Here is a 17346-nt window from a genome sequence, read left to right as displayed (position 1 = left end):
AGAGTATTAAAGGAAAAAATAAGGTTAGAATATGTTAAGATAATTGTAGGATAGAAAACAGAGGAAGATGGAAAGGAATTGCTGAAACAATTAACAGAAGTGGAATACAAAAAGGGAGGTGTGAGGAGGTTGTTGAAATAAGTGAATAAGTGATGTGTTCTAAATTGTTTTTATTTTGTTGTGTTAGTGTTATGTAGTGTTTTTATGTTATGTTATGCAGTGTTTTAGTATTGTATTGTATGGCTTATTTTGTTTTGTAGTGTTTAAATTCCTGGAAAAGTAATAAATATTATTATTATTATTATTATTATTATTATTATTATTATTATTATTTTAAAAAAGGAGAACAAGGGCAATCGGAAGCAGACTCTGGGTAGTTGGTTCCTTTTCTTTGTTCGGGTTCCTACGTCACACCAGCAGTTTAAATGGCAACACTCCGTTGCAAGATTGTCCGCCTTTTTAATTGTTGTTATGGAAAATCAATAAAATTATAAGTTGCCCCTGCCAAAGGGTTGCATGACATCTGGCTGAAGACTTTTTGTGCTAAACGTTGAAGCTATGCTGGGGTGTGTGGGTGTGTCCATCCGTCCATGTGGCCGCTGTGTATTCAACATTCCACCCCCTCCAAAGAATCCTAAGAACCTTAGTTTTCCTTTCACAGTGCTACGATTCCCAGCACCCTTAACAAACCATTGTTTCCAGGACTTTTTGGGTGTGGGTGGGAGGAGATGTGCTTTACGTGTGCGGTGTGCAGGCATCTCCAAGCACATGTGTGTGGGGATTCAAGACTAACTCTTATGCTTTTCTTCCTTAGACCAGCTTGACGTTGAACGAGAGGTTCTCTGGGTTGAGGAACACACGCCATTTCACAGCGAAGCAGAACACGGGCCGGATGGTCACTCTGCCATTGCATTTGGTGAAGTCAGACTGGCTTTGCAAAGGAGCTTGCCCCTGAATCCAGTTGGTTGCCTGCCTGTGGCTGGCTGGCGGCTTGGCACCAGCAAAACACAAAGAGACAGCCCCATGCAACCTCACACCCAAAGATTTCTGCCCATGCTTCAGACATGCAGCCCTAAGAGCAGCTCTGACTCCCACTCTAGGCCCCTCTGCCCCAGTCTTCCTCCTGATGTAGGCTGCAGGATCTGGAAAGTCTGATCCAGCTTTGAGGTGTGGTTCCATATGGCCGTTAGTACTGTTCTGCTTTTGCCAGAGAGCCACCTGGTAAGGAAGATCTCCAAGCATGCTTCCTAGGAGGTCCTCTTTAACCCTCAGATGTGCCCACAAAGACATGATCCAGCACCCTCATGCCACAGCTGCCTCTGGAGTGACCCTCCCTCCGGTAAGAGGCGTGCCTCACAGCTGAGTGCCTGGTTGTTTGTGTAGGGCGGAGGCTGGGAATCTTGTGGGCTCCCAGATATTGCCAGATCCAATGGCCTTCTGCCTCAGCCAGCATGGCCGACGGTCAGGGGTGATGGAATCCAACAACATCTAGAGGGCCACACAATTCCCCATCCCTGGTCTAGTGAATTTGAGGTTCTTGGTTTCTCTCCCTCTGCCCCCTTTTGCCTGGAAAAGCACTTTGGCAGATTCCTTTGGAGGATTTGGGTGTGAAAAGCTGTAGCAGCGCACTGAATAAAACAACTCTGAGAAGCTGAAACACCGGGCTGTTTTCTTTTCTAATAAAAATATTCACTGTGCAGTTCACAGGCACAAAACACAATGTTGATATTGTCCAGGAAATGGGTTTTCAGTTGGAGGGCATGGGTTGCGTGAGAGCATGTTGTGTGGGATAACCAGTCTCATATAACCAACATGCTTCAGTCTAATTAGTGCATGAAGGGTTAACATCATAGAGTAAGCTGTCTCTTCCCCTTACCTTGGGAGTGAGTTCTGATCTATTCTGGTATTCACTTTTTCAGCGTTTAATGTACTGTAGGTTTTTCCTGATTTTATGGTTTTATCTTTCTGTAAACGGCTTTGTTGTTTCTTACCATCTGGTGTGTATAAATTTTATGAAATAAATCAATAATTTTGAATAAATAAATAAATAAATAGGAAGATGTAAAACCATAACCTCCGAAATGAAAGCTACTGTGCCTCCAGACGGATGTTTTTGCTGGAGGGGGGCCGTATTCTGCAATGTGCTATCGATGCAATAATAGTGCAGCTTTCTAATGGACTGTCCACGCAAACATCATTCTGCTTTCTCAGTTGCTCTGCAATACTTCGCCAGGGTTACCACATCATGGCCCCCTGGGGGTGCGCTCCTGTGTTGTAGCTCAGCAAAAGCAGGACAAAATTCCTCTAGTATGGCTCACAGTGAGGGCTGCTGAGAGTTGGGAGAGATCTCGGAGGCCAAAGAGTTTGCTTTTCTGCTCAGTACAGGGGATCTTGCCAGCTCTTCACCCCTGACTGGCCAAAGATGCCCATCTCTCATCCATGCAGCTCCACAGCGTGCCTGGATGATGACTCAGATGGAGCTGGACACACCATTCCTGAAGGATGCAATAATCTTGCAATTGTGGTGGACCAACTACATGTCATTTTGCTTTGCAAGTTGTTCTGTGATGCGTCCCCTGTGCTACTATATTATTATCAGCCAGAGGGGCCCTCTTGAGCTATAAAGTGCAACTTAAGTGGGACAAATCCCCCCCATAACATTTAGATGGATTTAGGGGAGTGCAACTGGTTTGGTCACACCGGCGTGAAGCCTTGCGGGCCCCACAGGGGACACCACAACTATGATGTTGAATAGACGTTGAGAGGCGTGGGGCACTGAATTTTGGCATCGTACAGGGCTCCCCTGGAATTTGAGATGCCATGGTTCACCACTGAAGAACATTTGTGGTATGAAAAAGGTACCTGGTTTCAGCTGGAAGTTAGGGGGCACTGGTTGGAAGGGTTGGAGTATGTCTGTCCCGAAAGCTTTGCAGGCACGAACAGTACTGAATACAGTCTTGCAGATAACTGCCCTCCTACTGTCATGACTAGAAACAATCTGTTTTACAGAGGCTGTTTAGTTTGCTCTTTTTACCACTTTACTAGACAGGCTGTATTTCTGTGCTGTTTTCAGAGTGGGGAATGCCCATTCATTCATGGCCAGCATGGAAACACAGAAGGCTAGCCATATAGGAGGTTTGCAAAGAGGACAAGGGTGTTACGGGGTAATCTTCTAGCAAACAAGCTTGGCACAGCAGATCTGAGAGGTGGTTTTCTGCTCCCGGAAAGCCAGCCTGGAAACCAGGTTGCCAGGTGAAGGAAGAATGGAGAGATCAACCAACTCACTTGCCTTCAAAGAATTTCTGGTTGCCTGTGGCTACTGGGATAGTGCTTAAATATCAGGCTGGCTGACACATCTTAAAAAATACAAGGAAAAAGCTTTTTTTCTTTCATTAGCAAAGCTCCTTTGGGGCCCAGAATAGCTAAGCTGAGGAAGAAGTGGCTGGTATTATTTGTTTGTTCTTGGTCCTGATCTTGCCTGCCCTTGCACACTCCTGTTGTCTTTGCATATTTAACCAGCACGTCTGTTCCGATTGGAGTCCTATTCCTGCAGTTCCACATCCTTCTCTTTGGCACTTGGGCATTCGGTTCCAGGAGCTGGACCTGAGCACAGAGGCTTTCTTCTACTTGGACTCGACAAAGGAGCAAGAGTGGCTGACAGCTGTGGAAAAGGCTTTGCGTTCCAAATCCAAGTACAAGAAAGTAAGTCCAACCCCACCCATTTCTTCAGCAGCCAGACAGCTGTCAGGAGCTGGAGTGAGGAGGAGGAGGAGGAGGAGGAGGTCAGCAAGAAAAAAACACCTGGTGTCAGTGGTGTTTTATTCAAAAGAAGCCAACATTCTTTATTCAAAGAAACCCAAACCGTGCAGGCCTCGTGATCACAGAAACCTTTCCCAACAGGTCTTGCCCCAGTGAGGTAGTTGTGAAGGCTGAAGGTTGCTACCCTCCCACCACTCTCTGAAGTCTCCTCCTCCCCCTGGTCCTTCCCAAGCAACCTGAGACTCTGACACCTTGCCTGTCTTTGCTCCCTCCTCTTAATTTCTCTGTGTTCTGGGAGACCAGCAGGGAGGGGAGCTGATCACAGCAGGATGGGGAGACCCCCTGGCTTCTTCAGCAGCCTGCCTGATCTCTGCCTCTTGACCCCCGCCTCCAGCCTCCACTTCTGCCTCGGATTCTGGACTGCTGTTTGCCACAGAATCTTCCTGCCCTCCTGCCTCTTCAGTTTCCAACACCTCCTCTTGCTCACAGTCTGCTCCCTCTTCTCCCTCGGACGACCCCCCCACCAGTTCCCTGGCTCTGAGCCTTCTTCCCTTGGGGGATCCCCAGTTGGTGCCACCTGCCACTCCTATCTGCATCCAGCCAGCCCAGGACAGCAAGCAATGAACAGAGCTGATAGACATCCCAGTACCTTGCATCTTCTAGGTGCAGCTGGTGCTCATCTTTGTCAGGAAGGACCAGCTCAGCTGCATCAAGGAAGTGATGAGGGAGACAGTGGGCACAGGCATCATGGGGAAAATGGGGAGTAGACCCTGACGGCGGAATTCCCTACGTCGATCTTTCTGTCTGTCTATCTGTTTTTCTAATCTCTGCCAACCAGTTTCCCCCTCTTTCCTGCTTGCTCACTAACAGCCATCTTTGCTCCGCCCCTGCAGGGTAACAAGGGGTGTGTGGCCGTGAGGCTTGTCTGCAACAATACCAGCTTCTGCATGGTCAATTCCCACCTTGCTGCCCACGTGGAAGACTTTGGGCGCCGAAACCAGGATTACAAGGATATCTGTGCCCAGATGAGCTTCCTGCCCCCTGACCAGGGTCTGCCGCGGCTTACAATCATGAAACACGAGTGCGTTTCGAGGGCTTGGAGGGAGAGAGCCTTGGCTGATGTAACTTGTTGGTCTCCGCTATCTGGAGAAGCAAATTGAGTCATGTTTCTGTAACTTTCCTGCCTGTGTGTAGCGCAGGGTAGGCAGCATTTGTTGTTGTTTAGTCGTTTAGTCGTGTCCGCCTCTTCGTGACCCCCTGGACCAGAGCACGCCAGGCCCTCCTGTCTTCCACTGCCTCCCACAGTTTGGTCAAACTCATGCTGGTAGCTTCGAGAACACGGTCCCACCATCTCGTCCTCTGTCGTCCCCTTCTCCTTGTGCCCTCCATCTTTCCCAACATCAGAGTCTTTTCTAGGGAGTCTTCTCTTCTCATGAGGTGGCCAAGTATTGGAGCCTCAGCTTCAGGATCTGTCCTTCCAGTCAGCACTCAGGGCTGATTTCCTTCAGAATGGAGAGGTTTGATCTTCTTGCAGTCCATGGGACTCTCAAGAGTCTCCTCCGGCACCAGAATTCAAAAACATCAATTCTTCGGTGATCAGCCTTCTTTATGGCAGGCAGCATAGTGCTCTCCAAATGTTGATAGACCAAAATTCCCATAATTGCTAAGAATTGGCCTTGCTGACTGGGGCTCATGAGAGTTCCACTTCAGCAACACCAGGAGGGTGCAGTGTCGGCAATCCCTGCTGCTGCAGCTGCACCACTAAGGTTTCTACTAGAGCAGCCAGTAGAGAGCAAGATAAACCGAGTGGCAGAGATGTATTAGATTAGATTATAGCAAATGTGGGCAACTTCTCCAGTGATTGGGGTGGGAGTTGCAGTTTGTTAAGGGCAGTAACGCAAAAGCAGAGCGGCCATTTTTCATGGAGAAGGTTCCCGGCTCAGTCACCAGTGTGTGCAGATAGGGCTGGGCATGATCTCTGCCTGAAAGCTGCTGCCAGTCCATGTAGTCAGTCCTGAGCTTGATGGGTCAATGGTCTGCCTCAATATAATGTAGCTTCCTATGTTCCTGTGTACTACAGCAGGGTTTGGAGGGCCACAAGAGCCCTGCCCATGAATTCAAGAACCAGGGGAAATTCTAAAAGTCTTTGCTGAAAGGACATCAAAGCAGGGGCCAGGTGAACCTCTTTGGGAGATTATTCTGAAAGGTAGGGTGCCATGACTGAAAAGGCCCTGCCATGCTTGAAAGAGCAGGAGTTCCCTGGGAAAGGGATTCTAGTCAGTGGAGAGGCAGTGCAAACATAAGTGGGCCTTCTTCTGGTACCCTTTTGCCAAACCTTGAAACACTTGAAAGGCCAAATGGGATGCTCTGAATTGGGCCTGGAAGCAGTTCAAGAGCCAGTCTAGTTCACAGAGCACTAGCCTAATATGATCATACTGCCCAATCCTAGTTATCAGTCTTACTACATATTGCAGGAAGTGGCAGCAGGCTGCCCCCCGACCCCCGACCCCGTGAGCTAGCCTGTAGCTGTGGTTGCTTTGCTTTTTTCCAGCATTGTCATCTGATCACTAAAAATGAGCTTCAGAGACTTCTGACCTACAACCAGGTGAGAGACATCTTTGTGTTATATGTGGTGGTTTAGGATTTTGCCCTGTTTATTTCCTTTGTCTGGGATACCCCAGCCTAGGCTAGAGAAACCACTTTCAGGCAGTTAGGAGCAAAGTGTAGCTATAACATAGGATGACTGCGACTTCTACAAATGCTTTTTAAGGTTGCAGGTTTGTGCAACCTGAATTAGAAGCAAGTCCCAATTAAGTTGGAGGGTTGCCTTGGAATAAGTAGGACTGCTCTGCAGTTTCCCAGTTAGAGGGCTTTCCTAGCTCAGCACACGCTCCAGATGTTGTTGGACTCCCATCAGCCCCAGCATAGCTGCTGTCCAGCAATATCTAAAGGTCTAAGGTTTCCTGCTCTAGGTTTTGCATCTGTCTGGAAAATCTGCGTTGCTCACATGCTCTTATCAGCAGAGACTTCCATTAAGTCCAATTAAATTGCTGATGCTTTTTGTTTTACATTTTTCTCTCCAAGGTTTGTGTGTTCATCATGTTGACGACCTTTCTCCCACTTGGCATAAGGATCATTGGTATTTTGTGTTGAAACAGAGGCCTGATTGCTGCACCTTACGGTGGATTTAAACTCTGTGAGCGTAGTCATGCCTTAGCTCTTTGAGAAGGATGCCGCAAGGAAGGCAAGGGGGGGCAGCCTCAGACTTCCAACATATGCAAAACCATCATAAACCATTAAAAACTTCCCTAAAGGCTGTATAGTTACTTATATCCTTGACACCTTTTGGCATCGCAGGGAACCAGTGAGAGCAGTCCGTCAAAAAATTACTTTTTTAAAACAATGCGTATTTTTATGTTGTGGAGGCACAAAAATATTTTGGGGATCATATATGTCAGTGTAATGGTTCTAGGGGTTGCTCGTGCGTAAGTTGTCGCCACTCCTGGCTAGGTTACCTGGGTGAACACTTTCTGTCTGGACAGCCTCTCACCCGTGGCTGTCTCAATGGCTGGCAGAATCCGTCAGTGGGCGTTTCTTGAACTTCTTCCAGCAAAGAAGTTCTTTGACGCCTAGTCTCCTCCTACTCTCCCTGCGCGGAAGTCTTCTGCGCAGGGAGGGTGTGGGCAACGGAGGACCCGTGCTCTCCCCGCTGGTCTCCGGCGAGGAGTCCTGGAGCCCCCTCGCCGATTCCCCCATCTGCCCCCCTTCTCCACTGGTGCTACGCTGATTTCCTTCCCCAGCAGATGGGCTGCCTCTCTCCCTACTGGGACCTTCTCCGGCATTCCTCTGGAGCCTTCCCTCCGCCTCTGGCTCCGATGGCAGTTCCCTGACATCCACCTCCCCCCCAGGACCCCCTCCACCCCCGGCCCGATTTTCCGATTCAACCTCGTCCCTTTCCTCGGCCGACGAAGCGGGGAATCCCCTGAAGGAGCTGTCACCATCCTCTGAGGATTCAAACCCCACTTCCCACCCGCTCAGATCTCTTCCCGCGGGGTGGGCCTCCCAGTCTGATTCCTCCCCTCCCTCCTCTTCGGAGGCAGGAAAACCCACAAAGTCCCCTTCGTCGTCTGTGGTTCCAAATTCTTCCTCCCAGAATCTCGCTAGTGGTTTTGGCTTATCCGGGAACAAACTGTGGAATTCTCCCACCAGATAGCCATCATTGATTGATTCAGCGGGGACCCACGTGTTTTCTGACCTGGGTTCTCCCTCCCAAGCTACCAAGTACTCCACCTGGCGACCTCGCCACCTTGAGTCGAGTATTTCCATGGCTTGGTTGCGGTGTTCCCTCTCCTCTACCAGCGGGTGGGTGGTGACTCCTCCCTCCCGCCCCGGAAATTCCCGCCCCTCCCTGTACGGTGAAAGTAGGGACCTATGGAACACCGGATGTATCTTCATGCTGCCAGGCAACTTGAGCTTGAATGCCACGGGGTTCACCTGCTGTGTTACCTCAAAAGGCCCCAGCCGCCTCAGCTGCAACTTCTTGCACCCTCCCTTTAGGGGTAACCCTTGGGTTGACAACCACACTCGGTCTCCCACCCGTATGGCCTTCCCCTCCCGACGGTGCTTGTCCGCCTGCCTCTTGTAAACTTCCTTGGCCCGCTCCAAGTTCATCTTGAGTTGCTGGTGCAAGGCCTCCATTTCTTCTACAAACTGCTCTGCCGCGGGTACACTCCATCCTTCCTCCCCCCTCCCCGGGAAGGCCCTGGGGTGACACCCATAATTGGCTATGAACGGGCTCATTCCCGTGGACACATGTTCAGCGTTATTGTACGCAAATTCAGCCAACGCTAATTTCTCTACCCAATCGTTCTGTCTCTCGCTGACGTAGCAGCGTAGGTATTGCTGGAGTATACTGTTCGCTCTTTCTGCTTCTCCGTTGGTTTCCGGGTGCCTCGCCGCCGAGAAGCCCACCTCGACCTGTAGCCAGCTCATGAGCTTCCTCCAGAACCTGGAAGTAAATTGTTTCCCGCGATCTGAAATTACCCTCGAGGGAGACCCATGCAGCCTGAAAATGTGATCCACAAACAACCTGGCTGTCTCCTCTGCCGTCACCGCATGTGAGCAAGCTATGAAATGGCACATTTTTGTCAGTAGATCGACTACTACCATGACTGCTGTCTTCCCCCTTGACTTGGGCAAATCTGTCATAAAATCAATGGACACCACCTCCCAGGGCCTTCCCGGTGTAGGTAAGGGTTCCAGTAACCCTGCGGGGGCAGCCCTCTCCCCCTTTGCCCTCTGGCATCGGTCGCACCCCCGTACATATTCCCGTACGTCTTCCCTCACCTTTGGCCACCAGAACTGCCTGGTGACGAGCAGCATGGTCTTGTGCTGTCCAAAGTGCCCAGCTGTTGGGTTGTCATGGAGTTGTTTAAGTACCTTCCCCCTCAAGGTCTCCCCCGGTACATACAGTGCCCCCTTATAGTACAGTAGCCCTTCCTTTTCCTCAAACCCTCCATGGTCTTCCCTTCCGTCCCGGAGTTCCCTGATTTTCGCTTGAGCGAACGCATCGTCTCTAGTAAGCCCTGCCAGATCTCGTTTCCCAACCAACGCTGCCCCCCACACCCATCGGTCCTCGGGAAACACGTGTCGGATCTCCGGCGGTCCCTCTCCTTCCATGTACTCCGGTTTCCGGGAGAGAGCATCTGCTCTTACGTTTTCCTCTCCCGGCACGTATCGTATCTCGAAGGAAAACTTGGAGAACTCCTGGGCCCATCAAATCTGTCTCTGGTTGAGCACTCGCGCAGTCCGCCAGTATTCCAAGTTCTTGTGGTCAGTACAAACCTGGATCTTGTGCCGCGCCCCTATCAACAGATGTCTCCATTGCCAAAAAGCCGCACAGATCGCAAGCAGTTCTCGGTCATACACTGTATAGTTTTGCTCTGACTTCCTCAGCTTCCTTGAGAAAAAGGCACACGGCCTCCAGCCCTGCTTGGCCCCGGGCTGCAAAAGGACCGCACCAACGGCTCGTCGGACGCGTCCGTCTCCAGTCTCATGGGCTTCTCCAGATCAACGTGCAGGAGCTGCTCTTCCGCAGCAAACGCCTTCTTCAGTCTTTCAAAGGATTGCTGGGCACTTTCTGTCCACACGAACTTCTTTTTGCTACTGAGACAATCTGTGATGGGCGCTGTCAAGTGCACGAAGTTCTTTATGAACTTCCTGTAGAAGTTGCTGAACCCTAAGAACCTCTGCACATCCTTCCGGGTTTTGGGGGCTTTCCATTCCAGCACTGTCTTCACCTTGCCTGGGTCCATAGCTAGACCTTGTCTGACAACTTGTACCCCAGAAACTCGACCTCTCTGGCGTGAAATTGGCATTTTTCCAGCTTGACCCACACCTGATGCTTCTGCAGTCTCTGTAGCACTTCCCTGACGTCTCTGACGTGTTGCTTCTCATTGCCCGAATAGATTAAGACGTCATCCAAAAAAGCTACGCAATTCTTGTACAGCAGGGGCCCCAACACGTGGTGCATGAATGCTTGAAAGCAGGCGGAGCCCGATTGTAATCCAAATGGCATGACTAAGTACTCAAAAGCCCCCAGGGGGGTGAACATGGTAGTTTTCCATTCGTCCCCCTCCCTTATCCTAATCAGATTGTATGCTCCCCTGAGGTCCAGCTTGGTAAAAATTTTCCCCTGCCTCACCCATGTTAAAATGTCGTCAATCCTGGGCATTGGGAAGGTCACGGGTTCTGACACCAGGTTTAAGGCCCGGTAATCCACGACTAATCTGGGCTGATTAGTCTCTTTTTTGTCCACAAAGAACACCGGACTGCCCTCCACCGCCTTTGATTCCCTTATGAACCCCCTCTTCAGGTTCTTGTCAATAAACTGCTGCAACTCCTGCATCTCCCGGTCGGACATGGCATACAGCTTACCCACCGGCAACTGAGCCCCTGGGAGTAAGTTGATTTGGCAGTCAAAGGGCCTGTGGGGGGGGTAGTCTATCTGCCTCCTTCTCGTTGAAGATTTCCTTCAGGTCAGCATATTGTGGTGGCACCTCCCCTTTTTGTTCCATGGCCAGCCCAGCCACCCTGGCCACCGTCATTCTTGGGTTCTCCCCTCCCAGACAGTGTCCTAAGCAGTAAGCTGACCCAAAGGTGACTGACCGCTGATGCCATGACACTACTGGATCATGCAGTGCCAGCCAGCTCATCCCCAGTATTATTGGGGGTCCTGCCAGTGTGGCCACGTGAAAGGCAATGGTCTCCGTGTGCCTGGAAACTCTCATTTGCATTGGCGGGGTCTGGTGTGTCACTCCCCCCCCCCCGAAGTTCCCTGCCATCGATGGTGGTCACTTGCAAGGGAAAATCTAGAGGCAACAGGTGGAGTTGGTGCTCCAGAGCGAAGTCTCTGCTGAAGAAATTACACGAGCTGCCCGAATCCAGCAGTCCCTTAACTTTGACGGGGTGCCCATTCGGGAGTTCTAGCACCACTTCTATGGCTATAGCTGCCTTGGGAGGGTCAGGCTGGGGCACTTTTATTGGTTGCTGGCCTGGCTGCTGCCCCTGCTGGTTGGCAGCCAGGCGTTGTCGTTTCCCTGCGCCTGCCCTTCCTCCCCCTTCTTGTCACAGCCAGCAGCCCCCACCATCCCTTGACAGGCTTTTCTTTGAGGGCAGACCTTAGCAAAATGTCCTGGTCGTTGACAGAGGAAACACTTCTTGGTAGTTTTCCACTCCTTTCCCTCCCTTTTACAACCTTCACTGGAGTTTGAAACCTCTCTCTCGCGCGCGCCATCAATTTCCATTGGCTCCGCCGCCTGGGAAGGCTGTCTCGGAATCTCAGGAATGCGGTAGTCATGGAAACGTTCCCCTCTCATTTACTGCTTCTCCTGAGCCTGCGCTTCCTGGCGTACGCCAATCGCAAGCACAGCCTTTGTGAGCTCATCCAGCGACCGTGGTCGGGGCGCGCGGGACAACTCGTCTTTCACTGTGGGGGACAGACCCTCCTCAAACAACATTTGTATTGGTTCAGAGTCCAGCTCCCACCCGAGCCAGTGGACTAACATCACAAAACACGACCAGTAGTCTCTGACGGACTGGCTCCCCTGCTTGCACTCCATCAGTTCCTGCCGAGTCACACTTTGCTCCACCTCGCTGGAGTACATCGCATCCATTGCCTGGAAGAATTTCTTACGGTACTTCAAGGCATCATTTTGCGTCGCCATTAGGGGCCTGATCCATTCGCGCGCCCCATCCTGCAGATGCCCCACAATGTAAGCCACCCTCTCCCCGTCATCAGCAAAGTCATCTTTCTGCAGTTCCAAAGCGTACTGTACTTCCGTTCGGAAAGCATTGTAGTCTTGGGGCTTCCCACCAAACTTGTGTACCAGCCCCGGTACCTTCCTTGCGATGGGGGTGGGTCTGACCTGTACATCCTGAGTCCGTCTTTCGTCCAGCCGCGCCGTCAGGATAGCTACATGCTGCTCCAAGTCTCGGTTCCTCTTGACCAGACTCCGCACTGCAGCTGGTTGCTCCGTCTCTCCGGCTGTCCCTGTTTGGCTCATCATGCTGCCTCTCCGGGGCTGTGCACAAGCAATGTCAGAGACTGACGGATTGCTGTAATGGTTCTAGGGGTTGCTCGTGCGTAAATTGGCGCCACACCTGGCTGCGTTACCTGGGTGACCTCTTTCTGTCCAGACAGCCACTCACTCATGGCTGTCTCAATCGCTGGCAGAATCCGTCAGTGGGCGTTTCTTGAACTTCTTCCAGCAAAGAAGCTCTTTGACGCCTAGTCTCCGCCTACTCTCCCTGCGCAGAAGCCTTCTGCGCAGGGAGGGTGTGGGCAGCGGAGGACCCATGCTCTCCCCGCTGTGTTAGGATATTTCCGTTCCACCTTAAAAGGCTGCAGGATGTTTGTGTCACAGCCTGCGTATTTCCTGTTCACAGGATGTTTATGCTGTCTGTTCCTTTCGTTTTCGTCTGTCTTGCCTGAGCAGTCGGAGCAGACGGTCATGTTTTCTTTGTTCTGACCAATGTCAAATAAACTGTAAATATGCTGTCCTGCTGTGCAACTTTTGCTGTGTGAATTCTGCTGTTAAGAGTGTGCACTAAGCCAGAGGCTTAGTGTCGCTAAATTGCTGGTACTGCGTGACTACGGGAGGTCGATGGATCGTCCGGCACCGAGCTTGGGGGCTCAGATGGACTTTTATCTCCCTGGCAGTATCCCAACAACAGGTTATGGGCCCAGATTCACGGCACTTGCAGGAGAGTAAGACTGCGACAGACTGCTGAGGTATGTGTGGGAAAAGCGAAAGCAGAGGCTTTTCTGTTGCCGCGGCAGCCTCTTTGATGTCCGGCTGGCCTAATTGGCCTGGGAGCCAAGCCAAGCAGGCTTCGTGATTTATGGGTGCCAAGATAAGGAGTCTCTGAAGTGAAGAAGACTCACGGCTGGCGTTAAGAGGTGGAATGGAGTTTTTCCAAGCCTCTGAAGCTGCTCAGTGCCCAAAGTTAAATCGGGACAATTATGAGACCTGGGCAAAATGGTGTGAGAGTTTATTGCGTCAGTTTGGAGTGTGGCAAACTGTCAGTGAAGCCCCTCCAGTTCCTCTGACAGGGAGATGGGAGGCTCAGAATTCGAGAGCCATAGACGTAATAGTCTTGTCCGTCTCTCTGGAGGAAATTGCTACGCTAGCTGGCAACACGACTGCACGTCAGATGTGGAATGCTTTGAAGATAGCCCATCTGCCAGTCATCCCAGCCCAGAGTTTGACTGCATCGGAGGTCCTGGCTGTTTCCCAGAATGCGAGTGAATGCAAGGATGCCGAGGGCACCGGTTGCAAGCTGCAGGGGGAGCTGACTGTGATGTCATCCCAGGCAGCATTCCAGCCTCCAGGGGGAGCCAAGGAGTCGGCAGCTGAGAGCTCTGTTTCCCATGGGAGCCAAGGTCAACTTTGCAGAGGCCGGAAGGCCAGAAGTAAACAAAGGAAAAAGCCTGCAGATGGCCCGAAGCAGAAGGGGGTGAAAGGCCCACGCCAGTGGAAAACAAGGTTTTGTTTGCTGGCACAGCTTCACCAAAGGCTGAAGGCAAGTCTCATGGCCAGGAGCAGGGGGGCAAGTTGCAAAAGCCCACGCCAGTGGAAAACAAGGCTATGTTTGCTGGCACAGCTTCACCAAAGGCTAAAGGCAAGCTGCAAAAGCCCACGCCGGTGGGAAACAAGGCCAAGGCCAGGTTTGTTATTGACTCTGGGGCGACGCGCCATCTCACCAAAGACCGCCATCTGTTTATCTCCTTCACACCTCAAGATGGAGAGGTCCACCTGGCTGATGGAAGGACTTTGCAAGCTACAGGAGTTGGGACTGTGAAACTTGCAAGTTTGCATACTACCATCAGAGATGTACTTTTTGTTCCAGGAGCTGCGGACAATTTGATTAGTGTACCACAGCTGACTGGGCGTGGTTTTGAGGTTTCCTTCAAGAGGACTGTCTGTGTCATCAGAAAAGGCAAAGAGGACATGTGGCATGCAAAGTTGATGGATGGTTTGTTCTGTCTAACTTATGATGACAATGCTGTAGTATCTAATGCTGATACTTGTTGTGTTGCACAAACTAACAAGGTTCTTCATGCAGGATGCATTCACGATGCACATAGAAGATTTTGTCACCTCTCTTGGCAAGCGCTAGCCAAGATGCCTGAGTTGGTTGAAGGTTTGGACATCAAACCTTGTAAATTTCACATGAAATGTGTATCTTGTGCAGAGAACAAGGTGAAGGTTGCTCCAAAAGGCAAGGAGTCTAGCAGGCAGGCTTCCAAACCCTACCAGCTAGTTCACGCAGACCTGGTTGGGCCTCTAGCGCCCTCTTTGGGAGGAGCAAGGTACTTCATGGTTCTAATTGATTCTTTTTCCAGGTACATTCATGTGTTTGTGCTCGAGCAGAAATCGCAAGCATTTCCTAGGTTCAAGGCATTCTGTGCTTGGTTGGAGAATGCTCATGGTAAACGTATTGGCTGTCTGTTTACTGATCGGGGCGGGGAGTTCACTTCTCAGCAGTTTGAAGCTTTCCTGACTGAGAAGGGAATCCAGCATGACTTGTCAACGCCTAGATCGCCATGGATGAATGGGCTTGCGGAGAGAGCAAATCAAACGTTGCTGCAAGGAATAAAAACCTTGTTGCATGATGCCAACCTCCCTGAGAAGTTTTGGGGGGAAGCTCTCTCGAATTTTGTTTACACTTTTAATCGCAGACTGTCATCACCTATTGGCTGCACTCCCTATGAGAAAATGTTTGGTAAGAAACCTAACACCAAGCACTTGAGAATCTTTGGTTCTGACATGTGGGTACACACCCCACAAAGCAACAAGCTTGGGAAGCGTGGGGCACATGGTTTGTTCATGGGGTACGATAAAGGTGCATACAGAGTATGGATGATTAACTCAAAATCCATAAAGTTCACAAGGAGTGTTGAGTACAATCCTAAGTGGGGGGAAAATGTGGGAATTTTCCAGAGTTACCCAGAGGAGGATGAAGGTGATGTGAAGAAAGCAGATCATGCTGAGAAAGCTGAGGAAACTGAGGATGATGATGATGATGATGATGATGATGATGATGATGATGATCAGAGTTCGGATTCCAGTTCAGTAGGCGGCGCTGCTGCTGCTGTCAGTGACAGTGATGACACAGCAGACTACAAGAGCGCAAAGGCCTCAGTCAGACCATCTGATGCGTCTGACAATGAACTGGAAGAACCACTGTTCACCATTGGTCACTTTTCTCCTAAGAAGGAGGAGATGAGTCCAGAAGACTTGCGTCTAGTTCGCAGGTCTGAAAGGGCGACCAAAGGCAAACCTCCAAAGAGATTTGCTGATGAGTTTGCTAAGACGGCAACTGCTGTTCTTAGTAGCTCAGAGAAGGTGTGGGAACCTTCAAGCTTCAAAGAGGTCCAGGAGTTAACCTCTAAAGATGCTGAGCCTTGGCTTAATGCCATGAAGGCTGAAGTTGATTCCTTGAACAGGAACCAGACTTGGGAACTGGTACCGGTAGTCCCAGGGATGAGACTGGTTGGCAGCAAATGGGTCTTCAAGGCCAAGACAGACCAGAATGGCAAGGTTGTCAGACACAAAGCCAGATTGGTTGCCAGAGGTTTTTCACAGGTACCAGGGCAGGATTACCACGAGACCTACTCACCCACGGTCAAATATGAGAGCATTCGGCTGATGCTCAAAATCGCTGCGGAGGAGAAACTGCATGTTTCCCATCATGACATAAATACAGCTTTTTTGTACGGGATTTTGGGGGAGGAGCTGTACATGCTTCCACCTGACGGGATGCAGATACAGAAGGGAATGGTCTGTAAACTGCGGAAATCCTTATATGGTCTCAAGCAGAGTGCCAGGTGTTGGAACACAAAACTCACTGAAACGTTGCTTTCTCTAGGTTTTCACCAGGGCAAAGCTGATCCGTGTGTGTTTGTCAAGGAGGAGGGGCAAAACAAACTGTATTGTTTATGTTTTGTTGATGATCTTCTGATGTTTTGGAAGAATCAGGCTTTCTACCAAAGCACCCTAGCTCAGCTAAAGGAGCACTTTGACATGAAGGATCTTGGTGAGGTATCCAACTATCTTTCTCTGCAGGTGGAGAGGGACCAAGCAGGTAATTTTCTGGTACACCAAACACAGAAAATTGCTGATGTATTAACCAGGTTGAATTTGGTTGATGCAAACCCAGCAGACACACCGATGGTGACAGGTTACCAGGTAGACAGTACTGCTGAAGCGTTTTCTGACACAACGCTGTACAGATGCATTCTAGGCAAGTTGAATTTCATTGCTAGATGTTCAAGACCTGACATTGCTGTAAGCACTAACCTGCTTAGCAGACATGCTAACAATCCTACTGTTCAGGATTGGAAAGCTCTGAAGCGCATAGCCCGGTATTTGAAAGGGACTATGCACTACAGGCTGAGGTTCACCAGTCAGAAGACTGGAGGTCTTGAAATCTTTGCAGATGCTAGTTTTGGAAGTGACACCACGGATGGTACAAGCACTTCTGGAGTATGCTACATGTACAACCACTGCCTGTTTGACTGGTTGTGCAAAAAGCAGACGACAGTTAGCCTAAGTTCCTGTGAAGCAGAACTCAATGCTCTGTCATTTTCACTCATGGATTGTGAATGGTTGATGCAACTGTTTAAGGACATCGGAGTTTCTGTGAAATGTCCTATACAAGTGTATCAAGACAATAGATCTTGTTTGGCTTTGCTGAACTCGGAGAGTTGCAAGCAAAGGACCAAGTACTTGCAGATTAAGCTACATCGTGCAAGAGAGTGTATTCAGAAAGGACTCATTCAGGTGTCCTACATGCCAGGAAATGAAATTCCTGCTGATCTGTTGTCTAAGGTTGTTAACAGAGAACAACTTAAGGTTTACGTACAAAGGTTGCAATTGGGTTGAACCACAGGTACTACAGGTTACACGGAAAGGGGGAGGATGTTAGGATATTTCCGTTCCACCTTAAAAGGCAGCAGGATGTTTGTGTCACAGCCTGCGTATTTCCTGTTCACAGGATGTTTATGCTGTCTGTTCCTTTCGT

At 50.2% G+C, this 17346-nt stretch overlaps 1 protein-coding gene across 1 annotated transcript in view; it reads left to right on the top strand.

Annotated features, from left to right (window-relative positions):
• LOC310753755 (inositol polyphosphate 5-phosphatase OCRL-like) overlaps positions 1-11443 on the top strand; it is a gene marked incomplete at both ends in the record, with an annotated part of 237429 nt that extends 225986 nt beyond the window's left edge. The window contains 1 exon segment of the mRNA XM_083595099.1: positions 11392-11443. Within this exon segment, the coding sequence (XP_083451225.1) occupies positions 11392-11443 (52 nt within the window).
• Positions 11444-17346: the final 5903 nt, after the last annotated feature.

Source organism: Podarcis filfolensis, assembly GCF_964270895.1.
Source record: "Podarcis filfolensis genome assembly, chromosome: W".
In the NCBI taxonomy this organism is placed as follows: domain Eukaryota; kingdom Metazoa; phylum Chordata; class Lepidosauria; order Squamata; family Lacertidae; genus Podarcis; species Podarcis filfolensis.
Note: the sequence above shows the minus strand (reverse complement) of the source record. Positions and strands in the feature narration are given on the sequence as shown.